At 37.1% G+C, this 27,518-nt stretch overlaps 1 protein-coding gene across 1 annotated transcript in view; it reads right to left on the bottom strand.

Moving 5' to 3' along the window:
- Positions 1 to 260: 260 nt before the first annotated feature.
- The window catches only part of ZRANB3 (zinc finger RANBP2-type containing 3), a 210,225-nt gene continuing 182,967 nt past the window's right edge, over positions 261 to 27,518 (bottom strand). Inside the window, exons 14-20 of the mRNA XM_043997541.1 lie at positions 24,381 to 24,472; positions 17,175 to 17,276; positions 15,632 to 15,774; positions 12,194 to 12,340; positions 9,491 to 9,848; positions 5,802 to 5,933; positions 261 to 1,263 (exon numbers count right to left, since the gene is read on the bottom strand). Coding sequence (XP_043853476.1) covers positions 1,165 to 1,263; positions 5,802 to 5,933; positions 9,491 to 9,848; positions 12,194 to 12,340; positions 15,632 to 15,774; positions 17,175 to 17,276; positions 24,381 to 24,472 — 1,073 coding nt within the window. The 3' untranslated portion in view covers positions 261 to 1,164. The remainder of the gene's footprint in view (positions 1,264 to 5,801; positions 5,934 to 9,490; positions 9,849 to 12,193; positions 12,341 to 15,631; positions 15,775 to 17,174; positions 17,277 to 24,380; positions 24,473 to 27,518) is intronic.

Here is a 27,518-nt window from a genome sequence, read left to right as displayed (position 1 = left end):
GATGTACCGTTTTTCAGTAGTTCCCTATTGTTAACTGAATCCTTTAAAGTTGTTCTTTAGGTAGTTCTTACTTCTTAACTGGTCCTGATGATTCTTGCTGTGCCTTTGGTTTAATCTCACGATAAACTAGACATGATGAAAAGCCTACCTGTCTGATGGATGCTGAAGAATATTTCAATGATGGTAATTTTATTTTTAGGCATTTCAGAAACCAATCAAATGAAGTCTTTAAGTAATGTGTTCCTTTTAAAATGGAAAGCTGATTTTGAAATAACTTTATTAGCAGATTTACCTAGAAACACCAAGTTGCCCATAAAAATGGTATTTACATTAGTTGATTTTCTTTTCGTGTATTTTTTGGGGGGAGGGGAGGGGCAATGAGGGTTAAGTGACTTGCCCAGGGTCACACAGCTACTAAGTGTCAAGTGTCTGAGGCCAGATTTGAACTCAGGTCCAGCTGAATCCAGGGCCGGTGCTATATCCACTGTGCCACCTGGCTGCCGCCTATACATTAGCTTATTTTCAAATGCACATTTACTGTCAATAAGTCAAGTTAACCAAACCACAAAATGCATAATGTAAGAAACGAAGTTGGAGACATTTCAGGAATATGGGTCACTTCCTGCATACTCAGCATAATTTTAGTGACTGACCCAGGATTTCTGAATAAGCATGATATTAGCAAAGAGATATTTTTTGGGCTGCAAGCTATCTGATAGCCAGAACATTCCAATGCCAACACCAATCCTAGTACCAGTTCAAACGTATCAAAGTAGATTAAAAAAAAAAACACAAAATCAATCTGTGTGATGTAGTAATTTGGAACTCATAGAAAAAGGCAGGTTAAAAAACCTCACTGAAACATGGATGCAATCCTGAATGAACCCAACATCAAGGAGATTTAGCACTCTGTGATGTCATTTTTGCCATCATACTCAGTGTCTTATGGCAAAATACCTCTAGTTGAATGTGCCTTGACACAACTGTTGTGAACCCTCTGTAACACTGACACAGTTCATGCCATGGTGGCAGAGAAAATCCTGGAAATTCTTGATTAACCTTTTACAAGTTTTAAAAATGGTAAATATGAACAATAAAAAAAAATCTACAAGTTCCCATTCCTTTATATTTGATCCATTTAAGCTCCAGCTAAATGCTCGCATTTTACTTCTTTATAAAAAATCTTGTGATGTCGGATCCATGCTTTGAAGCTAAAGATTTCCTTTTTGCCTGGCTTCTTTCTTTGGCTTGTTGAGCAGTTTTCTGAAAGTTAAAAACAGATACATACATGTAAATCAGAGCATGCCCTGGCTCTCTTAATAAAGAAGTGTGTCAATAAGACCTGCAACAGGCTCAAAAACTACTGGGGGTCTGTCTCTCAGTCTGAAAAAATGCATTATTGTTGTCTTATTCCCCAGCACCTTATTTAAGCATACACAAGGAGCTAAAATAGAAACACCTAGAGTAAATACATTGAATGTGGTGTGTGTGTGTGAGTGAGAGGGGCGGGGAGAGGGAGAGAGAATGTGGTAGGCAACTTAACTTGGGGAAAAAACAGCTTTTGAATGTTTCCTTCCATCTGCAGAAAAGAGGGGCCCTGGGTGTCTCCAGATAATTAAGTTATAAATTATTATTATTCTAGGAGCAGGCTGAATTAACATTGAGGCACAGGGGTGGCTGCCCTTGTTGCATCCTCAGAAGAAATATGGAATCTCTATCAGAGTTCAGGAGGAAAGATATCCATACCCATTTCCTATTTTCTGGACCTGCTACATAAAGTGACCAGTAGCAACAACTAATTATCAAGGCCACAGTTAACAGGAAGAATTTAGGATGCTGTCAAAGAATTGCAGACTGTCAATGCTGGAAGGGCCCTTTTGAGATGATCAAATATCTTGCATCACCTCAATAAATACTTGTTGATTGCTGGGCTGCTTTTATATATGAAAGGTTTCTATCTGATGATTTTATATAGTAAGTCCAGAGAGACTGTCTTGCCCAACTAGTTAGTGGCATAGCTAGAACAGGAAACCAAATTTCTTGATAATTAGTCCAATCCAATAGTTCTTTCTGTTAAACTGTGTTCAACTCATTACTCTTTCACAAAATTTCTTAGGAAAACTCAACAAAAAGGTAATAATGGAAAGGAAAAAAAGCAGCATTTTCTTCAAGCCCACAATTGCATATACTTTCTTTCTCTCACCAGATAGGTTCATGGTTTATGTGAAAAATCATACTAGTAATCTACACAGTTGATTTAAATGCACATTAACTACACAGAAAAGATTGTGGTCCTAACCTTAAACATAGGTAAAATACAATCAGTAAGGAACTCCAAAAGGCAGTCTGAAACCAAACGAATAAAAACTTCTGACCAAATGTAGGTTACTCAAGATGTGTTTTTAAGCAGCCTATCCTTTAACCCAAGTTTTCTGAATCCAAGTCCAGGATGCTTTGTGTTCCATTTCTGATGGGAGCATGGATGGTTTAGGACTCTCTTAGAAAGACACGGTCAAATATCTTACATCATCCTGCCTCATTTTGTTCACTGAACTTAACATCTACAACTCTTTCTATAGGGAAGACTAAAGCTTATGAAGGGATCCTTTTTATCCAAAACAACAGCATGCACATCCATAAAGCCCCATCCCCAGACCTGCCCCATACTAAGCTGTATGACTTCGCCAAGGCCAACAACCCTTTACAGTCAAGTGCCCTTGGTGCCACCTCCTCTTATCTTCTCCATAAGAATACAACTTCAATGACCTCCTCTCCTACCCCCTCCCTCCTTGAATGTTCAGCTTCTTATCAACAGGTTTCTTTCCTATTACTCTCAGTTGTGTCCAAGTCTTCTCCAGCCTTGAAAACAAACAAAAAGCACTTTGCTAAACCCTCCCATCCCCTCAGCTCCTGCCCTATGTCTCTCCTCACTCTCTCAGTTTTACTGCCCATCTCTGCTGATTCTCCTCCTTCTCCTTTGACATTTGGCCCTGCTCCACCGAAGTCACTCTCTCCAAAGTGGCACATCTAAGCATCCTTTTTCAGTCCTCATCCTTCTTGACCTCTGTGCTGCCCCCCCCCCCCCGCCCCCCGCCCCGTCTCTCAGGGACACTGCTCTCTCTTAGCTGCCTTCTGCCTACATGACTGGTGCTTCTCAAGCGCCCTTCCTGGCTCATTTGCCATGTAGTGACCCCTCCCCAAGGTTGTCCTCTGCCTTCTTATTCCCTTCATGCTTCCTCTAAGTTACCCCATCAGATTTCAAGAGTTTAACCATCATCTTTATGCAGGTGAATCTCAGTCTATATATTCTTTTCCAATTTCCCCTGAGCTTTGGTCACATACCATCAACTGTCTACTGGATAGCCCAGAGACATTTTAAACCCAATGATGGTTAAAACTAAACTCAAGTCTCAACCCACACCCAATCTTGTCCTCTTCCAAATGTTCCTATTTCTGTTGAAGGCATCAACATTCTTCCAGACATCCAGGTTTGTAATCTTAGAATTATCTCGGACTCCTTACTCTTTCTCACTTCACAGAAGCAATCAGCTGCTAAATTATGCCAGTTCTACCTTCATCTGTTACCTGCAAATTCTCACATCCAACCATTTTGCTCTACTCACATAGACACCTGCTTACTTCAGGTCCTCATCCTATTTCACCTAGACTGCTGCAATGATATTGTTTTCCCTGACTCAAGTCTCTCATCACTATAGTTCATTCTACATGTCGTTGCCAAAAGCAAAGCCGACCAGTGGTTCTCCTACTCCACCAACTCCAGTGACCTCCTCTTGCCTCTCAGATAAAATATAAATTCCTCATTTAGCTTTTAAAGCCCTTCACAACCTGCCCCCCAAGCCATGTTTTCAGCCTCACCAGACATTACTCTGTCTCCGCAATCTAGTCAGATGAGGCTTGTCTCTGTACCTCACTATGCCACTCCTTTCCTGTCTCTGTGCCCACACCGGCCACCCATCATTCCTGGAATGCATTTCCTCTTTGCCTCTGTTCACACGGTCCCTCTCTGCTTTTGAATATTCCATTCAAGTGCCATTTTCTTCAGGTCTTTTCTGATCCTCCATACTGCTACTGCCCTCTCTCCCAAGCTACCTTGTGTTTAATGACTCTGCACATATTTGTATCAGTCAACTTTACATGTACGCTGTCTATATTTTTATTTACATGTATTCTTCATCAGAATGTCCCTTGTGAGGAGGGATTGTTTTATTCTATATCCTTGCATCCCCTGCACTGAGGACAGGGCTTGGAACACAACAAATAATTGATTAATTGATTGGATTTCTGTGGCATTCTCTTCTCTCAGATATAAAGTTGGTGCTTGAATGACCTCAAAGAGTTGTTGAAAGTAGCAAACCAGTTAATGTATGTGAAATATTATGGGAAGTATCAACCATAACATGTTATATAGTGTAAGCTATTATTATTTTTTGAACTGAACTTGCCTCTGAAATCTGTGCTAATGGATAAATCATACCCCTTCCTTTTTTCCCTTTAACTTTACAGTTTAACTAATTGCCCCTGAGAACCATCAGTTTAACTTGACTTATACTCTTGTCAGTAAAACATACTATGTGCTTTTCAGTGCCTAAGAAAACTTTAATGATGAAAATGACAAGATTACTAGGCTTTTCCTTGGTCTCAGATATAAGTAGATACCACATTCATATAATTTCTAACTTAAGGGTCTTTGTCCAATACTACGAGATCTGTGAGGCATGTGCTTTCTCCCATAGGTGATAATGACACCTGAGTATTGTTCTTAGTCAAATCTATTAGGGCTTAAGTCCAAAGAATACCATTTAGGGCAGAAAACCAGAGATGTTTACAATAGCTCTGTAATTCCTCCTACCCCAAGATCCCAAGCTAATGCAGCTACTCTGAGTTTAGAGAAGGACCAATATATAACCTTGCTGTTTGTTAGAACTACTAGCTCTCTCAACTTACTAGGATAGGAGAGTCTTCTTAGACATCACTGTGAATAGTGACACGGTGGCTCTAAACAAGTCTGAGATCTCTATGGAGTCACACTTTTAGAGGAGACTAGCCCAGCTACATTTGGCGCCAGCCCCTTTCTTTTCCTCTTGTTTGTCCTTCTTGCAGAGCTTGTTGTATTTGTGGAGACTGGAATACCTTTGGGGATCTGCTTGTTTGTATTTCTCAATGGACAACTGAGGTTGAACTTATGATGTTGTCTGGTCACATGTTAACCTATCCTCTGGCTTGTTGTGGGTAATCTGACTCTGAGAGCCCACCTGTGTCTCAATTAGAGAGAATTACTGAGAAGGGTTGCAGAAATCATCACAAGAGCCAGGAATAATGCCTTTTTCCTAAAACACACGAAAAGGGAAGTGCTTCTCTTGCAGGAAGGGCTTGAACAGGGCAGTGCCCAGAGCACTGAACTGGGTAAACGGTGCCTGTAGCTCTAGCCCTGCATCGCTCACTGGGTCATTACTCCATCTAGCTGGGTTTCTGTTTCTTCATCTTTCAAATGAAGGGTGGTCTAGACCAGAAGATCTATCTCAAAGCTTACTTTACTTTGGTCTATGTTAGCATTCTTTGGTCTATCTGTTACGGAGAATGAGCACCATATCTTAAAGTCCACCAGGTGCAGTTTACTGTACTGGGTGACGGATAGAATCAAACAGTATCATTTCTCATCTAGACCAGATTAATCACCTTGAATACAGATTCTTCCTCATAAGTTTGCAGAAATATGTTCCAAATGATATTTTGACTTCCCTGGGGTAGAGAGGTAAAGATAGGTGTAAACCTGGACTGACCTCCTTATGACAAACTGTACAAAGAGTTTGAAGGTTTTCCAGAGAGCACTGCCCTCCTCCACTGTAGACTGGTCGAATGTGATCCACCTGCCAGAACTGCCCTTCTACGGGGTTTATCATCATCTCATTTAACTGCAATAAAAACATAACACATCAGCACTTTTCAGCTATACACCATACACTAGAGTAATTGTTGGCTTGGCATTGTGCAATCATGTTTATACAGCAAAATCCTAGGGAAAATACATTACTGTGGCTTTTTATAGCTTTTATTGTGCAGAGAAAAAAAACCTCAGGGTTAGCAATTTGGTTTATTCCTTGTAGGCAATAAGAAATCTGTTGTTGAAAGAAGGATTTTTTTTCACCTAACTCATTTTGATAGAATTTACAAGCAAGTATAAAGTATCAGACTCCCGACAGATTGGAAAAATCACTTGCAACTGCACCTTTGAGTTAGTTTACATACTTATTGAAGCAAAATTCTTAGAAAAGAAAGGAACAGATTGGAAATTAAGTGCTTTTGCATATAACTGACCAAAGCAGTTTTTAATTGCTGACCTAAATGCCTTTGCTGTTTTATCAATGACAGTTTAAACCTTAATAGTTTTCAAGAGAAGTAAAAGTGGCCTCAATTCTAGCCATCTGTAAGATAAATTCAGAGGTATGTTATTTACTGGGAAACCCAGGAAGGTCGACTTACAAAGTTATATGTGCTAGAACCTCATCTTTATTAATCCAAATCTCTTTAGTATCCTTGTTTAAAATATACTGAATTTCTCATTTAAAATAACCTCTATTTAGACCATGCCATAGATACACACTTTCTATTTAACCAACAGTGACCTACATGGAAATAGAGTGCGATATTAACATCTCGCCTGGGGTGGCAAATCTAAGCCAGAGCACAGCAGTGATGTTTAAATATAACTAAGATGGCTATTAAAGGTAGTTTTTCTTTTCTTCTTCCTGAGCCAGGAAGAAACTAAAATGAGCAAAATCTGCCATTTTGGCAGCCACGAAACGCTTTGGCATAGCTGTGAAGTGCCCATAAGAAACTATATCACTGTTGCTGAACTGGGCAATGACTTGATCAATAATGGTTTGGCCATAATGAGCCTAGGTAGTACACCTGAGGTGAATCAGTAAAATATTCAGCTATAGTGTTATAGTCTTCCATTATTTGCCACACTAACATTTTCAAATTCTGTCAGAAGGCATGTCACTCACACACACACACACACACACACACACACACACACACACACACACACACACACACACGTCAGATGTCCAATCTTGTGTGTGTGTGTTGTGGTAGTATCAGAAGCAAACACAAAGGATGGTATTGTGGTTCTCAGCAAAATGGCTTTTTTTTCCTTTAAAAAAATCTGTCTGGCCTTTGACTTCAGCTCCCTGATCCACATTTCCTTGTTGTGAGCAGCATCCATTTAGATAGCACCTTCTAATCTCAAGGTGTTCACTTACTGCTAACTGATATGCTCCTGTTTTAGACAGTTCTTCATACTAGCCAGAGAGTCAGACTCTTTGAACCTGAGAGTAGGAAGGAATGATCTCAGCCCCTACTAGACCTACTTGAACACTGTTGACAAGAGTTGTACCCACTTTGCTTAAAGAAGTCCAGGGATAATAAGGAATGCTTTAGGGGGCAGCTAGGTGGTGCAGTGGATAAAGCACCAGCCCTGGATTCAGGAGTACCTGGGTTCAAATCTGGCTTCAGACACTTGACACTTACTAGCTGTGTGACCCTGGGCAAGTCACTTAACCCTCATTGCCCCACAAAAAAACCCCAAACAAATAAACAAACAACAACAACAACAAAAACCCATAAAGAATGCTTTAACTCCAGGGGGGTTTCGTTCTATTTTTTGAGTGATCTAATGAAGTTTCCCCCATATTGAGCTGGAATGTGACTCCCTTTCATTCTTGACTACTGGGTTTCGTTGTCCTTTCTAGAGCCAAGCATAACAAATCTAAGTCATCTTTCAAGCCAGCCTTTCCAATACTCTGGGACTTCCTGGTAGGGGCAGGAATGGGAGGGAGGAAAAAGCCAGGAGGGCAAAATGGAAAGATGGCACTTGCAGAAAGGCAGGGGATAAGGGCTGGGTGGCCTGGAGCAGGGGGGAATATCCATCATAATATAGTGCTTGCTTTTTTGCCTGTCATTTCATACTTCTGATTCACACTGAGACTGCAGTCCACCAAATTACCAGGTCTTTTTAAACTTAATTACTCCCAAGCTATAGCTTCCCTATCCTCCACTTGTACAAGTTGATGTCCTTGGGCCCAATTATATGACTTCGCATTTATCCCTATTAAGATGTTATTATATTTGCCCATAATTCTGGAGTATTGAGATTTTAGCCATCACTCCCAGGCATGTGTCATCTAAAATTGGATTAGAATGTCATCTACAGTTTCCTCCAAATAAAATGAAATGATAATGGCCAGCAAATGCTCACATTTTACGGTGAGCAAAATGCTTTATAAAGGTCTCATTTTATCCTCACAACAACCCTAGCAAATGGTTGCTATTAACATCATCTTCTAGATGAGGAAACTGAGGCTGAAAAATGTTCAATGACTTGCCAAGGGCCTGAGGCTGGATTTGAACTTAGGTCTTCTTGAATCCAGGTCCAGTGCTCTATCCACTTTGTCAGCTAGATGCCTCTGGAAGCTGCTTCTCCTTAGACACTTTGCCTGATTAGGGCTACTACGTGACCAGAAGCTTTTAACCTGTATTCTGTCAGCTGCAAAATAATTTATTTGACATGATTTTTGGACTTTTTGATGCTATTTTGCAGTTATTTTCAAGTTGCTTTCCTTTGGTGTATACTGGAAGCCTCTGAATTAAGGCAAGAGAGAAAACTAGACTGACACTCCTACAGCAGATCTGCCAGGACCCTCCTCCTCAACTGAGTCATGTTTTTCAGAGACCTAGAAGGCCAAAAATTCTAGCTGAAATATTTTACTGGTTCTCAGTGTCCTAATCTTTCTGTTGAGAAATGCTTATTAATAAATCCATTTAAAATTCAATATTAGTAAGTAAATGAAAATGTATGCTTTTAAAAAGAAACCTGGGGGCAGCTAGGTGGCACAGTGGATAGAGCACCGACCCTGGATTCAGGAGGACCTGAGTTCAAATCCGTTCTCAGACCCTTGACGCTTACTAGCTGTGTGATCCTGGACAAGTCACTTAACCCCAATTGCCTCACCAAAAAAAAAAAAAAAGAAAAGAAAAGAAAAGAAACCTGGAAAAAAAAAACTACCAACATTTTAGCTATCGATGGGTGGTTCATGAAAGAGTAAACACTTTCTGGCCATACACATAGCCACACACAATAAAAATTTTAAATTATGTTCTCAACTGAAATTTCATATTAGTTTCATATTAGACCTCAGAAATCTGACCAGAAATCTAAATGAACTATGACAATAATGTATCAAAAATAAGCCATTTTTCCATGTTTCCATTTTATAACAGAGCAGAAACCCAGTCATGCTCTTAGTATAATACTTTGCACTTTGAGCTTTCAGAGGTTTTCTTGCTCCAACAACTTTGTATTTCAAAATGCTGCCAATGAGAACTAAGCTGACTCCCTCCCCCCCCAACCCCCTACCCTGGCTGCCCCCCATCTCCACCCCAGGAATACAGTATTTTTATGTTTTACCTGTTCTATGGAGAGCTTTGAGATCCAAGTGGTTTGCAGGAGATTCTTCCGTTGATTTTTAGGAGCATCTCTGAGAGAAAGGAAGAGTTCCTGGGCATTCAGATTACACAGCTGACAGACACCATGCTCTATTTCAAATACTTTAGAACGTAGGTAGCTGTTATTTGATCGAATCCAAAACTCCTCCTGACATTTCTGAGAACAAAACCGTGAATCCCAAGCGTTCACTTTGTGCTGTTGGCCAGATTGGCAAGTAGGTTGTTGACAGTGGAGACAAAGTGGATTTCCTTCAATATCTACAGCTTGCAAAAATCCCTTAGATGTAGAAGGTTGTGTGGTGAGATCATCCTGGACTCGGCTAGAATGCAGAAGTCAGAGAAACTTTTAGAAATTTCTTTCAACTGAACACATGCTGTTCAGCTAGAACTCTCATCTTCCCTCTAAAGTGCTACTTGGCTGACTCCTTATCCTACAGAGATGGCTGAACCCTCACTTCCCCAAGGCTCTACCAGCTAAGAAGAGTTCTGTCAAGCCTTAGCAAGCTATAAAGGCTGGTAATGGACTCTGTGGGGCATTCAAGGTCAGGCCCACAGAAGCCTGGATAGGTTCATTGAGGTTAGCCAGGTGATGCATTTTGGGGATGGTGTAGTAACAGTCAAATAAGCTGTGGAGGGGTTGGAATCTATATTGCTCTGACCATGTCACTGCCCAAGAAGCTTTAATGATTCCCTACTGCCTATTTAAGATAAAAATACAAACACCTGCTTAGCATGCAAAGACCTTCTTTGGTTGGCTACAGGCTCTCTCTGTGGACTTATATGCTTCTTTCTCACATACTCAACATTCCAGCCAAATTAATCTACTTGCTGATACTTGTAGGAAATAGTCTGTGTTTTGCCTTCCTGTCTTTCCATAGGCTGTCTCCTTCATCTGTCTCCTGGACCCTTAACTCTTCCCTTCAAAGTTCAGCTCAAATGCCTTCTTCTCCAAGATCACTGTACCAATGCCTCCAGTTATTAGTGCCATCTCTTGATTTTATTTTTTATTTATTTTGCATCTGTATTGTATTTATTAATATCTATATATGTCACACATTCCCTTTGTAAGGGGTGAGGCTGCTGTATTTTTGACTCTGTACCCCTAACACCTGTCACAGTACCTTGCACACAGTAGGTGCTAATAAATAAATGTAGGCTTCATGAATGAATAAACCATCAGAGAGAAGGTTATGAAGATCAAATGAGATCATAATTTGGTAGTGAATTGAGCACAGTGCCTGGCACATAGTAAGCATTATGTAAATGTTAAAAATAATAACAATGTTATTATTATGTCTGTTATATAGTAGTCTTATTTGGCACCTGCATTTGTGAAACCCCAGATATATTGAAATATTATAACTCTAATTAGTATTCCATATTATAGTAGAGGAATGTCTGAATTAATAAATCTATGTGAAACTCAAGGTTCTTGACATAGTCAGTGAGCTAGCATTTATTAAAAATGTGCCAGGCACTGTGTTAGTTATCCAGTGGTACAATCTATAGCCATTCTTCCATTATCTGTACCAAGAAAGGTAAAGCAGTGTAAAATAATAATGTTTAAAATTTAATTTTTAGCTTTAGAAGTTGCTTCTATTTGTATTTGAAAATTATTAAGTGTTTTGGGTATTCTGGGAATTAAAATATTTCAAATCAAATTATGAAAAGGATTAAGACAGAAAAAAACTTCCAGTTTCCCTTTCTGGCCCCTGTTTTCCTTCTTCATATAGAAAAAGACTCTCTTCTTTTATACTGATGCATAGCATTAGCCAACATTAAAGTCAAACTCAAATTCTCCCTAAATTTTCTGGTTCACATGCCACACTTAACAAATTAGAAAAATAATAATAGAAAAAAATAACTGCACATATTTTGGAGAAATGTATACTCATACATTGCTGGTAGAACTGCAAATGGGTAGAATCTTTTTGGAGGACTCTGGCAATAGAAATAATAAGTCACAAAGATAAACCTTTGAACCTTATAATTATGTGTAATTGCAATGAACTGGAAGCAACCTAAATATTCAATAATTTGTGAAATGGTTGAGTAAACTTTTGCATAATAATGTGATAAAATGCTACAACACTATTATAAGTAAAAACTATGGGGTATGAAAAGAAATTTAGAAACTATATTTTCTAGTTCAAACCTTCCAAAGACAGGGTTTCCTTCCTTCCTTCCTTCCTTCCTTCCTTCCTTCCTTCCTTCCTTCCTTCCTTCCTTCCTTCCTTCCTTCCTTCCTTCCTCCTCTTCCTCCTTTTGGTTTAAAAAGCCTTCTCTTTCAGCTCTTAAAAGAAGCAAAGTTCCTCTTCATAGCAATAAAACAATTAAGTACAGTAGGTAGCAATATTAATAAAAATTTTAAAGTAAGCTGTGCCAATGACTACCAGTCTATTTGTAAATGACTGAGAGTTTATTGTACTCAAGTTAGAAACTGAACACATCTACTCATCTGCTCATATATTAGAATAAAAAGAACAAAATATATTTTCCGATTACTTTTTAAATTGCTGAAAAGGGGATAACGACATCTACCTCAGCTCCTCATACAGGGTATAAGGCTCAAATGAGCTAACTTCTATAAAATTACTCTGAAGAACTCTACACAAATGGCAAGGTATGATGGTGATCATGTATGTTATTAGCTTTAAAAACCTACTTCATAGTAGTTTCCCCTGTTTCTACAGCTGAAGAGGTTTGTTTTTTAGAGGAAAACCTGGATTCCTTTGTGATCACACGGATGCTACCCCCATCACTCTGCACCTTCTTCACAGCAGCTGCTGCAACATCTTCTTTAGTTATGTATCTGGAACAATGGAATGTTACTTAGATTTTTTTTCTCTTTTATAATAATAAAATAAAACAAATATATACTTTTCCCTATCATGTTTAGATTATCCTTGCAATACCACTGATAGAAAAACATAAGGCAGAATATTACCGGTACTAAATTCGAAAATAGAATCTACATTGTTAACAGATCTCCATTAAGGGGGTTTAAATATAGACATATGTGTGTGTGTATATATGTATACAAGCAAGCATGTATACATGCATTATGTATAAATACACACATGTGTATGTGTATATATATATGTATGTGTGTGTGTATATATATACACACATATATATACATATATATATACACATATATATACACACACACACATATATATATATATATATGTATACACTCTTTTCCTTCCAAACTATCTGTTGCATGATTTTACACCTACGATATACAAACACCATTTATATCTTTTTGCCAAATGTTCATTTAGAAAAACAAAAAGGGTAGGGGTATTAGTAAGAAACAGCATTTAACTTTACTTCTTGACCTTCCTTTTTAAGCTTCACCAGTAATCAAATGTAATGGGGGTATTAATAAGTTATATTATACTATTTAGTTCCTTTTTTAATTTACTGATTTGAATTCTGTCTTCAGAAAACGTGAAGGTCATTTCCATAATTCTCAGCACATATAGGGCTCATTGTACCTTTCATTAAAATACAGCCACCCTTGAAAACAGGATTCAGAAACTTATTACCCAGCACTTTTGATACCACACAACAGTTTAGAGACCGGAAATGAAGAAGAATGTTATTTTCAATTAAAGCAACAGGGGAATTTAAGTAGGTGGAATGCAATTACCCAATTAATTCCTTTTAATTAGCATGTCCTAGTTTCTCTGGGTAGTTTACATCTCAGATTTTTTTTTTCCTTTCTGAAAATTACTTGAAACTTATACATTTTAATGTAATTTGGAGTACTACCATACCTTATGAGTCCAACAAATTAATAATAATCTCATCAAAATCAAATCGTAATGGGTTCCTCTAGGGTTCCCTAAATTCAACTCTTTCTTTATCTTAATTTTCTCCATTGATTCAGTTTTTTATCCCCCAGAGTAGCACTTCTCTGTCATATTTTGCCATACAAATAAATTAAAAATATCTCTTGTTGATAATAGAAAGATTTCTGAATTTTGGGAGGAAAAAGGATATCATTAAGCTTTTCTTCAGGTTTTATTCAAGGTTTATAAAGCTTGAAAACTGAATTCAGTGACTTAAATAGGTATAAAAGAATCTATTCAGAGGCTTGGGAAATGTAGTAATTTATATTTTCTACAAGAGTTCCATGAATAAACATCTGAAAAATCATAAGAATTAGATCAAATCAGAGAATCTGAAGGTCTTCACAGAAGTTAGAGAGAGCCCTAGACTTAGAGTTACTACATGTTTGAGCCATGTGGCAGTGGAAAAAATTTAGGAAAATATAGCACAGGAAAAGACTTAAGCTTTCAGAAATGACACAGGGCAAAGTTAAGAACAAGTAAGCAATGAAAATAAATAGCAAATAGAAATAAATAAGATTTTAGAACAACACTTGAGAAAGGAAAAATATATAACACTGAAAACACTGAATCTAGATTATTAAGAGTTAAATCGGGGCAGCTAGGTGGCGCAGTGGATAGAGCACCGGCCCTGGACTCAGGAGTACCTGAGTTCAAATCCGGGCCCAGACACTTAACACTTACTAGCTGTGTGACCCTGGGCAAGTCACTTAACCCCAATTGCCTCACTAAAAAAAAAAAAAAAAAAAAAAAAAGAGTTAAATCAACTAAGGTCATGTGGTTAGAGGGCAGAATGTGGGATACTCAGGAAGACCTGGGTTTAAATCTCTCCTCTGATATTTTTTAGTGATGTGACCAAGAGCAAGTCATTTAACCTCTTTGAGACTTACGCAACTCTGTAAGACTATAAATTAAAAATGAGTTGCAATCCACACAAACAAAATCATGGGTCCTAAATATACTGAAATGTAACAAACAAATTTTATATTTATAAAGGAGTCAGCAATATTTCAAAAGCAGGACACTAAGTCACTGATCTCTGCTGGTGGAGTAGCTAAAAGGCAACTTTGGCGAAGGAGCCCCTTGGGCTGTTCCAAGTCAAAACCCTGCTGACACCCATCACTTCACCTCTACTCACATGTGGCCAAGCGGTGCTAGATGTCACACAACTGTGCTGAACAAGTCCACTACCGGTCTATGTTATCAGCTCTAAAACGGGCCTTCACTGTGGCAAAGAAATCCCTTTATTACTCCCTTAACCCACTCTCCCAAGGCCATACAAGAGAATAAAACTGAAAAAGTGATATCCTTAGCTGACCTTTACATAGTGTTGGGTTTTTTGGGGGTGGGGCAATGAGGGTTAAGTGACTTGCCCAGGGTCACACAGCTAGTAAGTGTCAAGTGTCTGAGGCTGGATTTGAACTCAGGTCCTCCTGAATCCAGGGCTGGTGCTTTATCCACTACACCACCTAGCTGCCCACTACATAGTGTTTTAAGGGATGCAAAGCGTTTTACAAAGACTATTTCATTTGATCCTCACAACAATGGAGACAACGGAGTAGAATGGGTAGAGTGCTAGACATGTAGTCAGGGAACATTTGGATTCAGATCCTAACTCTTATCAGCTGTGTTACCATGGCTAAGTAACTTAACCTTTCTTAGACTGTTTTCTCATGGGTAAAATGGGGAGAACAGTACATGTAGTCTCTAATTCACAGGGTTGTCTTGGGGAAAGCCCTATAGAGATGTGAGCTGTTATCATCAATCTTTGGGCATAGGTAGTGTTGCTTGAATGGATTTCACTGTGATCAAGAACCAGGCAGGCTGCCCTCTTCTATTGTTTCTGAGAAAATTTATAAAGTATCCAATTATATAATTATGAAATAAGCTGCTGTGGCAGCTAGGGGCTACAGTGGATAGAGTGCTGGGCCTGGAGTCAGGAAGACCCCTCTTCCTGAGTTCAAATGTGACCTCAGACACTTACTAGCTGTGTTACCCTGTGCAAGTCACTTAACTCTGTTAGCCTCAGTTCCTCATCTGTAAAATGAGGTGGTGAAAGAAATGGCAAATCACTCTAGCATCTTTGCCAAGAAAACCCCAAATGGGGTCACAAAGAGACGGACACGACTGAAACAGCCAAATAACAACAAAAGTTATTAATGTACAACTTTGTATTATATTACTGGTTACTCCTATGGAGATATTCACAAAAAGGGAGAGAGAAAGGAGGGTAAAATTCATACCTTTTGGTACTATTTTGTTTCGTCTGTTGCTTTGTTATCTCTTCCAAAGCCAGAACAGGGCTACAAAAGATATGTCCACTTCTCCTGATAATTCTTTGTTTCATGGCTGTGAGACTACTCCACTCTCGCACAAACTTCAAAATCTGGCAGAGAATGAGACATTGAAAAGAGCAGATGAGCATAGCATAAGCCCAGTAAATACCAAGTAATGATTCTTCTTAAGCAACCTGGCCCCACGAAGCACTGGAAAACCAATACTTTAATGTTATCTTCAAATAATACTTTGAGTGCAATGATGATGGATTTATATAATTAAATATATTTGAGGGGAATTTTCCAAAGCCAGCTCTATGACACAAAAGTCGCATTGACCGTAAGAGTTTTCTAAAGGTAAATTTATGGACACAACAAGTCTGGGAATCAGTAATGACAGTCACTTCTGTACACAGGACTTTGCTTTCCTTATCTGTAGAATGAAGGGCTGGTATTACATGACCCTTAGGTCACTTTTAGTTCTAAATTTACAATCCTGTCACTAGCTCCCCAATATAGGATGCTCATTCAAATCTATTCCAGTTATTTGAATACATACTTTGCAATGGCCAGGTCAAAAATGGTCAAAGCAGTGTTGTAATTTTCATAGAGCTAATATTTAACAATGTTATATTTACCAGTGAGTTAGAATTTTAATAGCCTTGTTGCACCTAGATTGAAATACTCTTCAAATAAAAAAGCCATCAAACAGATAAGGGGGAAAATAGTGCTGGGGACACCACCCGCATTTTAGTCAACAATTACCAGGACAAAATTGGTTATTTGCTAAAAATTTGAGAGGCATGAATAGAAAAGCCATCAAAGAGAAGATATCACAACTATTTTCTCTTTTAAGACAGATGTGTAGCCACTGTCAACTATATAGTCCAGGGGGCAATATGCCATTTTCATTCAAAGGGTAAAAAAAACCCCATATTGTCCCCATACAGATTGTCATTATACTGGATACTTTATAACTTACAAAGCACTGTCCTGCATGCTGGGATCAGTTACCAATGCAAGCTAACCTCTCTTTACAAGAAAGATAAATGCAGCCACAGATCAGACTGAAGGCCTTTCTGGGCTGCACCCAGCCTGAAGTTGCACTTAGATGATCCTTACAATTAATTGAGAGTCACCCAACATGAAATTTCTCCCACTCTCACAATGTATCACTGTTAGAGCCTAACCTTTAAGATAAAATGTGATTCTGTCAGAGACAAACACCACAGTTGCTAATCCTGTAAATGAGAAATAAAACGATGTGAAGATGATTCTTTCCACAGAAACAGTCACTGTAGGTGTGATCATTTGCCAAAGAAACAGATTTTGTGTTTATTATTAGCATCAGTGGTAATTAATAATGTGCCTGAACTGATGAAAATGCAGCCAACAATTAGAATCTGCAAGAGTGTCACAAACTGCTCTACATTTATTAAACTCAAAAGGATTGTTAAAATGATTAAACATAAAGTGTATTTAGATGACTGTTTAGGACTACTATTCTTACCAGTGAACGGTTTTGTTTCAGTTGAAAACATGCTGGTAAATCTTCCCAGAGGTCTAATTTTACATCCAAAGGAATGAAATTGCAGTTCATTTGTTCACCATCCTGATTATAGAGTGGGAGAAAAATATTAGTCAATTTTTGTTCCTGGGCATTAAGCATCTCTTTGTTTTGATCTGGCATTACAATGTGGCATAACATTTCCAGCAGTAACCCAAAGGATAAACTAATATAAACCTATTTTAGACAGGGCTCCAGGAAGAAGAGGCCATAAGGAATGATGGTTTCCTGAACCAAGGTGGCGAAACTGGGGTCCATATTGAACACTATGTCTATACCAGCAAATCCACACCAATACTTATGAAAGGAATGCTATTCTGGCAGCTCATGTATAATTTTATACTCTGCTCTTTGACATGAGAGGCAGGAGGGCATAATACTAGAGAGCTGAACGTGAAGTAGGGAAGACCTGAGTTCAAATCCCTTCTCTAGCACACATAAGATGTCCAACTCTGGGCCAGTTACTGCATTTTTCAGGTTCTTAGGCAGTTCTTAAGGTACAGGGAGCTTCCTCGACCAGGTGTTCCCTAGGTCAATGGAATCAGTGGTCCAATACCCATTCTTCTTTGACACTATCTGGGGAAAATGTGGCAAAATAAAGGGATTCAACAGCATAAGAATATTATTCCATTCTTTAAATTAAATGCAGACAAAAACTTGAAACTTTCATATGCAGACTTCTATGAGATAAGCATTATTGATAGAGGAAAGTTAACTGGAAACTGAATTTGGAGTTAGAAGCCCTGCCATCTTGTGTTCAACTGGGTACAAGTACCAGCTTTGCAGCTTAGGCACAGGACAGGCTGACCTTTGGCACGTTACTTAACTCATTTCTTTTTCAGTAAAATAATAATGCCTAGATTATTTATCTGACAGAATGTAATTAGGATGAAATGGGATCATATACACAAGAGGATTTTGTATTCAATAAAGTGAGTTATTTTCTATCATCATTCAAAAGCATAACATGATAGCCTATTATTGATTCCTTATCCTCAAATAGAAGTGGGGACAATAGCCTGAAGAATAAAGCATTTTGTAAACTTGAAAGTGTTGTAGAAGTGCTATCACTATTATAATAATTGCCAGGAAGTATTCAGTGTGGGCCAAATTTGAGAAGGGGAAAAGGTACTTTTTTTTTTTTAAAGTTGGGTCTGTGTGGGATTGACCACTAAAGGATTCTTGCATTTCATTCCTGGACGAGTGATAGGAAAGACTGTCACTAAAAGAGGGAGAGCGCAGAGAATAGCCCTCCTCTAGTCTGAAGAATAAAAAGGTGTTTATGAAAATTTTGCCTTCATTACAACTTCTATTTGATAATTAGCTGACATAACAATTCTAATGACATAACCAAAACAATCAACTTATATAATATTTTACTCTTTACAAAGTATTTTCTTCACAGCCATGAGAAGGAAAAGATTTTGGACTTTAGAGATGATTTATAATGCATATATTATGCAATACTGACAAATGAGAGTGGAACACTAAAATTTCTAACCAACTAAAGACCAAATCAGATTGGTACTTAGTTCTTTCTTTCTTTCTCTCTTTTTTTTTTTTTCCAAGGCAACTGGGGTTAAGCGACTTTCCCAGGGTCACACAGCTAGTAAGTGTCAAGTGTCTGAAGCCGGATTTGAACTCAGGTACTCCTGAATCCAGGGCCAGTGCTCTATCCACTGTGCCACCTAGCTACCCCGGTACTTAGTTCTTAATCATCATATAAATGGACTTCAAAAATTTAAATGATTAAAAGATATCTATTCCACATGGTAGGGAAGTTAGTTGAAAAACAGTAGTGGTATTTTTTTAATAAAGGAAAACTTGTGTATATGAAAACTGATTATGCAAAGAATAATCAAAACCAGAATATGTTACATATCTGAATAATTCTTTCTGGTGTGTATTTGAAAAAAATTATGCTTGTGTAGGGCAGCCTGGCATCATGGATAAAGTACCAGAAATAGGAGTCAGGGCAACCTGGGTTTGAATCTTACCTTCAGATACTGGGCAACTTACTTAATTTCTCTGGGCATCAATGCCCTTATCTATAAAATGGGAGGCTGAACTTTGTGACATCTAAAGTCCTTTCTAGATCTAAACCTCTGAGTCTATGAACATTTAAATGTAGCCTTTACATTTTGCAAAATGCTTTCTATACATTAATTTATTTGATTTTCACAACAAGCTTTTGTGATAGGTACTTTCCTTTTCTGTCCAGATCTCAAGTTAAGGAGCTCCCAGCGAGGAAACTGCTTCTAAAAATTATGACCAGCAACTGATTCTGCAATTTAGACTAATTGTATGGAACTATACAACTAAAGAAGCTGCCTAGGGCACTAGAAGATAAGCCCAGAGTTGTGGAGCATATGCTAGAGGGGATTTGAATTCAGGATGTCCTTTGGCAGTTTTGAAACCATACTCAGAAAAAAAGTAGTAGCACTAATGAACAGCTCTGTGCAACTGATCTCAGAGCTCAATGCCCAGTAAGGAACCCCATACAAAGGGGAAAACTGTGGGTTTATATTGGGGTACAAATTTCCCCACCTAAGTGTACCCATCTGCCCTACTTGCTCTTAGTATCTCCATGGTGAAGCTGTTGAAAATGGCAAAAGTAGGGGCAGCTAGGTGGCACAGTGGATAAAATGCCGGCCCTGGGTTCAGGAGGACCTGGGCTTAAATCTGGCCTCAGACACTAGATACTTACTAGCTGTGTGACCCTGGGCAAGTCACTTAACCCTCATTGCCCCACCCCCAAAAATGGCAAAAGTAAAAGAAATAATACTAGTAAGGCTATTTTTTTTGAATGAACAAACCACGAACCCTTCCCCCCCCATATCAGTCATGTTGTGGAAAAAACACACAAATCAACCCCCCCCAAAAAATAAAGAAAGTAAAAAATAGTATTCTTTGATCTACATTCAGATTCCATCCATCCGTTCTTTCTCTGGAGGCAAATAGTATTCTTCATCACGAGGCCTTTGGAACTGTCTTGGATCATTGGATCATTCACAGTTGCTTATTGTACAATATTGTTGTCACTGTAATGGTCTGCTGGTTCTTCTCACTTCACTTTGCATCAGATCATGTAAGACTTTCCAAGTTTTTTTCTGAAACCACCTTGTTTATCTTTTCTTATAGCACAATAGTATTTCATTACAGTCATATACACAATTTGTTCAGCCATTCCCCAATTTATGGGCATCTCCTCATTTTCCGATTCTTTGTCACCACAAAAAGATCACCTATAAATATTTTGTGCATGTGGGTCCTTCTCCCCACCCCATCCCTTTGTTTTTTATCTCTTTGGGATACAGACCTAGTAGCAGTATTGCTGGATCAAAAAGTAATCTACTTCAATCTACTTCCAACATGAAAGTAAAAAGTCTAATTCTTAACTTTAACTTTAACCCTCTTGACACTATTTTTTAAATTTAGAATTTTTCCCCCAAATTAAATGTAAAAACAATTTTAATGTCAGTTTTTAAAACTGTGTGTTCCAAATTCTCTTCCTCCCTCCCTTCCCACCCCCACCTTAAGAACACAAGCAATTCAATGTAAGTTATACATATAAAGTCATGCAAAACATTTCCACATTAGTCAGGTTGTGAAAGATAACAGTAAAAAAAATTATGCTTCAATCTGTATTCAGATACTATCAGTACTTTCTCTGGAGATAGACTGCATTTTTCATAAGTCCTTAAGAGTTGTCTTGGATCACTATATTGATTTGGGCTCCTAAGAAACTGAAAAATGCAGTAACTGGCCCAGAGTTGGACATCTGATGTGTGCTCCTGTCACCCCTCCCCTCTTACTTTCCTGCAGGGTAAGATATATTACTATACTCATTTGAGTATGTTATTCCTTCTTTGAGCCAGTTATGATGAGAGCAAGGTTCACTCACTTCCCCAGCACCTCCCCCACCTTCCCCTCCACTGTATAAGCTTTTTCTTGTTTCTTTTATGCGATATACTTTACCCCCTTCCACCTCAGTAATGCTATTTTAACTGAGAAAGTGCTATGTAAATTTTTAGACCAGACATGTAAGTTAGCACATGAAATCTGAGACAAGAATATGAATTAGTAAGATTAACTCAAAGAACAAAAGCTATAGAATCTCATGGAAAAAATGAGAAAAATGAAGAGAGAATAGTATTTGTATACTTCAATTTATCCTATAAAAGTGTAATCATCAAAATGACTTGGTATTGTTAAAAAACAAAATAGAAAAGCAGATCTCTGAAACTCAGTTGATAAAGAAGAGTCAGATAAAAACAGAACACAATAACCTGATGTTTGATAACCTCATGGAGAACATATATTAATTGCAGAAGATTTCCTTATTTTACAAGAATTTCTGGGGAAAGTGGAAGGCAACTTGACAGAAATTAGTTTTAGATCAACATTTTACACCATCCACCACAACAAGAACAAAATGCATACACCACCTGAATATTAGCCATACCATATAAAAAGTTGAAAGAGAACCAGATCAAGAACCTTTCACGGCTAAAGCTATGAAGAGCACTCTTAATCAAACAGAAGTGTCACAAAAAATAAAATGATTTTGATAATATGAAACTAAAACATTTTTACAACAAAATGAATACAACAGACATGAGATGGGAGGGGGAAAAACCTATTCATCACATTTCTTTTTCTTTTAAGTCATAAAAGTATTTTATTATTTTCTAGTTACATGTAGAAATAGTTTTCAACATGTTTTTGTAAGATTTCTAGTTTCAAATTTTTCTCCCTCCCTCCTCTCCCTTCCCCTTCCCAAAACAGCAAGCAATCTGATATGTTATACATGTACAATCATATTAAATATATTTCTATATTAGTCATGCTGTGAAAGAAGAATCAGAGCAAAAGGGGAAAAACCTCAAAAAAGAAAAACAAAAAAATAGAAATAATATGGTTCAATCTGCGTCTAGATGCCACAGTTCTTTTTTTCTGGATATGGAGAGCATTTTCCATCATGAGTCCTTTGGAACTATCTTGGACCATTGTATTGCTGAGAAGAGTCAAGTCTATGACAGTTGATCAACATATAATGTTGTTGATACTGCATCACATTTCTTGTAATAAATCTTAAAAAAAAGTTTTTATTATTATCTTTTATTTTATCCCATCCCTGAGAACCATACCATAGATTAAGTAGCAATTTGTAAAGAAAAGGAGGGGAAAACAATATTATTGATCACGTTGAAAAAAATCAGAAAACATAGGAAATGCACAATATTTATGTACCCCAACACCACATGTTTTTAGTAAAGGTTGATATCTAAATATTCACAGAACTAACACAACTATATAAAATCAAAAGTCTGATAGATATGAACAGAGAATTCTCAAAAGAACTATAAACTACTACTATTAACAAAAGAATTGTTAACTATTAAGAACTCAACTATTAACAGACATGAAAAATGTTTCAAATCACCAATATTGAGAAACAGAAATCACAAACACTCTGAAGTTTTACCTCATATCTAGCAAAATTATCAAAAGATAGGAATGCTGGAAAAGTTATGAAAAGACAAGCATACTAATTAGTATATGTTATTGGGGAGCTGTGAATTGTTCCAACCATTTTGGAAAGTAATCTAGAATTATGCTAAGAAAGTGACTGGAAAGTCCAGACCCTAAAATCCTACTGCTGGGAATATATACCCTAAGGAGGTCAAGGATAAAAATGTTCTGTATCTACCAAAATATTTATGGCAGCACTTTTTGCAGTAGCAAAGAACTGGAAACCAAATAGATACCCATTGATTAAGTAAAGGCAAAACAAGTTGTAATTTTATGGAATATTATTATCCATGAATTTTACGGAATATTATTGTACCTCAAGAAATGATGAATATGATGCAAACTGATAAGCACGTGAAGACAAATATATATGGTAACTACAACAATGGGGAAAAAACCAACAAAACAAATGAAACTGAATGCTATTAAATTATGATAAAACTTGAACCCAAAGAGAAAGATATGAGAAAACATTGCTCTTCTTTCTTTGCATAAGTAGTAAACAATCAGTGCCAATACCACATATAATATTTGGTTGATAAGCTGATTAATTTTGCTGAAATTTTTCAGTCTCTTCTTATTTTTTGTTATAAGGGATAACTCTCTGGATAGGGGAAGGATACATTAGAAATGAGAGGTAATATTAAAAAAATTAGCAATTTTCTTAAAAGGATGCTTATGATGCCAGATACAGCAGTATTATGATCAAAAAGAAAAGGAATATGTGATTTCAATGATACAGGGAACTCCTTGGACTTAATGAAGTGCCTGGAGCACTAAGCGGTTAAATGATTTGCCTACAGTCACCCAGTCTTTTAGAAGAAGTACTGGAATTCAGGTCCTCCAAGGTTGCCTGTCTACTATGCTACACTACCTCTTGCTGTTAGTTTACTAAATGTTAGTCAAAATTTTCTAAGTTGGTAAAAATAAAGATATGAGATCAAAGCAAAAGAAAACAAGCTGCAACTGAATTTCATGCCAGCTATAATGTCCTATTATAGATCATCAATTTAAAATTTTATAATTCCAATATGTGGCTAATAAAAAGCAAAATGAACCAAATTGTTAGGAAGGTATTGCATTTACAATTAGTTGTTAATTTGAGATCTACAACTAAACAGGAAGCTTCCATAGTATTAGTGTGTTGTTCCTGACAAAAGATCACCTAAATACACAGAGTAATAACAGTAGGTAGTTTGAGAACATTTGTCTCATTTTAAGGCAAGAATTTGAGAGTAGGACCAGGGGAAAGAAGAGTATCTGAGGCAACATTATGTACTGAAAAGAGGGCTAGAATTGAAGGGGGTGCCTGGGTCCTAATCCCACCTCTGGCACTTACCAGTTATGTTACCACAGACGAATAACTTAACTGCTCTGAACCTCAGTTTCCTTATCTGCACAAAAAGCATAGCAAAAACTGCAGTGCTTTTTCTCAAAGGGTTGTCATCGTACTTAAAAGACATTTTAAATTTCAAACCCTTTGTAAACCTTGAAGGGTCAAATAATATAAACACAGACCTATTGATGGTATACTAGAAAGCGTATCAGGCAAATTTGTTAAATTGTGTAATGAAGTAAGACCAAAAAATTGCTAAATATCCCAGCAAAGCTTACCTTAGTATAGAGGTGAATTCTGTCTGTATTTTTACTGGCACAAAACATTAGGATATCATATACAGGCAAAGCGTCCGAATTCTTCAACTGTTCTATAAAGAAAAAGTAAATGGTATTTGAAGATTTGTCTAACAGGAGTGAAACGTGGTATAATGGGGAAAATAAAAATAGTTAGCTGTGGTTGACATATTCCTGTCCCAAGTGTAGGGAAAACTACCTAGGGTTTACTTATAAATTAGAAGTTTTAGTACCAGTTTTGGACATTAAGCATTTATTAAAGCATACCAGGTATTAGTAAAAAGAGAACACCTGGGTCAAAAAGATAGGAAAGCCTAGCAAGGATCTACAGGAGAGAGAAGAGAAAAAGAGATGCCTTCACCTATGAGTCTCAGGCCAAAGAGAGGAAGTTCCTGTGCCCGTCAGAGTGGAAGCTACCTGCGGGTCCAGAAGAGAGGCAGTGCCTACACACTGCTCCAAGCTAATTGGCTGATAGCATTCAAGTTCATTGATTCATGGGACTTGAGGATGGTCCCGTGTTGAGGTCAAAGTCCACAATCTTTGAGAACACACCCTCTTCAGGGTCAGACAGGTGTGGTTTCAATCAAGTCAATTTCAAAGTATGTTAATCAGCTAAGTCAGTCAATTCTCAGTCAATCCAATCAGTCCAAATCAATCTCAGCTGGGGCCTTTGGGCATTGGCAAAGCTCATTATTTTCTTATGAGAAGAAATATTGGACATTGAAAGAAATAGAGGAATTCCAAACATTCCTAATAAAAAGACCAGAGATAAACAAAAAATTTGATTTTCAAATGCAAAACTCAAGAGAAACATAAACAGGTAAACAGTAAAGAGAACATAAGTTATTCAACTCTTAAGAACTATACTATTATTAGGGTAGTTAAAAGGAGTATACATAGAGGGTATGGTTATGAATTGACTTTGATGGGATGATATTAAAAAATTAAGGGGTGAGAAATAAGATTACACTGGGAGAAGAGGAAAAGGAAGAGGTAGAGTGGAGTGAATTATCTCATATGAAGAGGCATGAAAGACCTATTACAGTGATTATATTAAATTTAAAAGGTTTTGCACCAACAGAGCCAATGCAGCCAACATTAGAAGGAAAGCAGAAGGCTGGGAAACATTTTTTATAACCAGTGTCTCTGCTGAAGGCCTAACATCAAATATATAGAGAACTGGGTCATTCCCCAACTGATAAATGGTCAAGGAATATGAACAGGCTATTTTCATATAAAGAAATCAAAGCTATCTCTAGTCATGTGAAAAGATGACTGAAATTATTATTGATTAGAAAAATGCACATTAAAAGAACTCTGAGGTACCACCTCTTGCCTATTCGATTGGCTAATATGACAGAAAAGGAAAATGAGAAATGTTTGAGGGGATGTGGGACAATTGGGACACCAATGCACTGTTGGTGAAGCTATGAACTGATCTAACCCATGCTGGAGAAATTTGAAATTTGGAACAATGCTCAAAGAGAAATCAAACTGTGCATACCCCTTGTTCCAGCAATACCATTGGTTGGTCTATAAAGATAAAAATAAAAGGGGAAAGGACCTATTTATACAAAAACATTTAAAGCTGCTCTTTTTGTAGTGGCAAAGAATTAGAAATTGAGGAGATGACTATCAGTTGGGGAATGGCTGAACAAACTGTGGTATATGATTGTAATGGGATATTACTCTGTTGTAAGAAATGACAAGAAGGTGGATTTCAGAAAAGCCTGGAAAGACTTATATGAATTAATGCAAACATAAGTGAGCAGAACCAGGAGAACATTGTACATAGTTAACAGCAATATTGTATAAGGACCAAAAGTGAATAACAACTATTCTCGACAATGCAATAATTTAAGGCAATTACAAAAGACTCATGATAAAAAATGCCATCCACCTACAGAGAATAAAGTGATAGGGTCTAAATGTAGATAGAAGCATACTATTTTTCACTTTCTAGATTTTTGTGTATAGTTTGTTTTTTTCCTTAGGGTCTGTGTCTTTTTTCACAACACAACTAATATGGTAATATGTTTTACATAACTGAACATGTATAACCTCTATCAAATTTCTTATTATCTTGGGGAGGGAGAAAATAATGGAGGGAGAGAGAAAATTTTGGAACTCAGATTTTAAAAAATGAATATTAAAAACTCTTTTTACATGTAATTCAGGGAAAATAAAATATTATTTAAAAAATAAGTATACATATTGGTATTATACATATATATACATGTACATTTAAATATATATACACAGAATTTAAAAAAAATAGAGACTTCACAATGTTTCTCCTAGGGAAGTTTTAAAATGAGATGGTCTACACGGTATTAATGAAAACATTTTGAAATATAGACTATCTCAGGGAACCAAAAATTATGCAGAAGGAGATAGGTAGGGAAAGTAATAAATTTTTTTTTTCAAAGCCCTCTATTACTTTTCTCTTTAAAAATTGCAGGGAACTCTAGAGCAAATGTTCTTCACCTTTTTTTGTGCAACAGACTCCTCTGGCAGTCTGGAAGGGTCTATGGACCTTTTCTCAGAATAATGTTCTTAAATGAACAAAATAAAATACTTAAGATTACAAAAGAAACCAATTATACTGAAGTTCAGTTATCAAAATATTAAAGAAATACATTTTCACAGACTCCCTGTTAGAAATTCCTGCTCATAGGGCTGGTTCAACATTAGGAAAACTATTAACATAATCAACCACATCAATAAGAAAACCAACCAAAATCATATGATTATCTCAATAGATGCAGAGAAAGCTTTTGATAAAATACAGCACCTATTCCTAATAAAAACACTAGAGAGTTTAGGAATAGGTGGAACTTTCCTTAAAATAATAAACAGTATCTACCTAAAACCATTGGCAAGCATTATATGCAATGGAGATAAATTAGAGGCTTTCCCAATAAGATCAGGGGTGAAACAGGGATGTCCATTATCACCCCTATTATTTAATATTGTCCTAGAAATGTTAGCTTTAGCAATCAGAGAAGAGAAAGGAATGAAAGGAATTAGAATAGGCAAGGAGGAAACAAAACTATCACTCTTTGCAGATGATATGATGGTATACTTAGAGAATCCTAGAGAATCAACTCAAAAATTACT

Source organism: Dromiciops gliroides, chromosome 3 (assembly GCF_019393635.1).
Source record: "Dromiciops gliroides isolate mDroGli1 chromosome 3, mDroGli1.pri, whole genome shotgun sequence".
Taxonomy (NCBI): Eukaryota; Metazoa; Chordata; class Mammalia; order Microbiotheria; family Microbiotheriidae; genus Dromiciops; species Dromiciops gliroides.
Note: the sequence above shows the minus strand (reverse complement) of the source record. Positions and strands in the feature narration are given on the sequence as shown.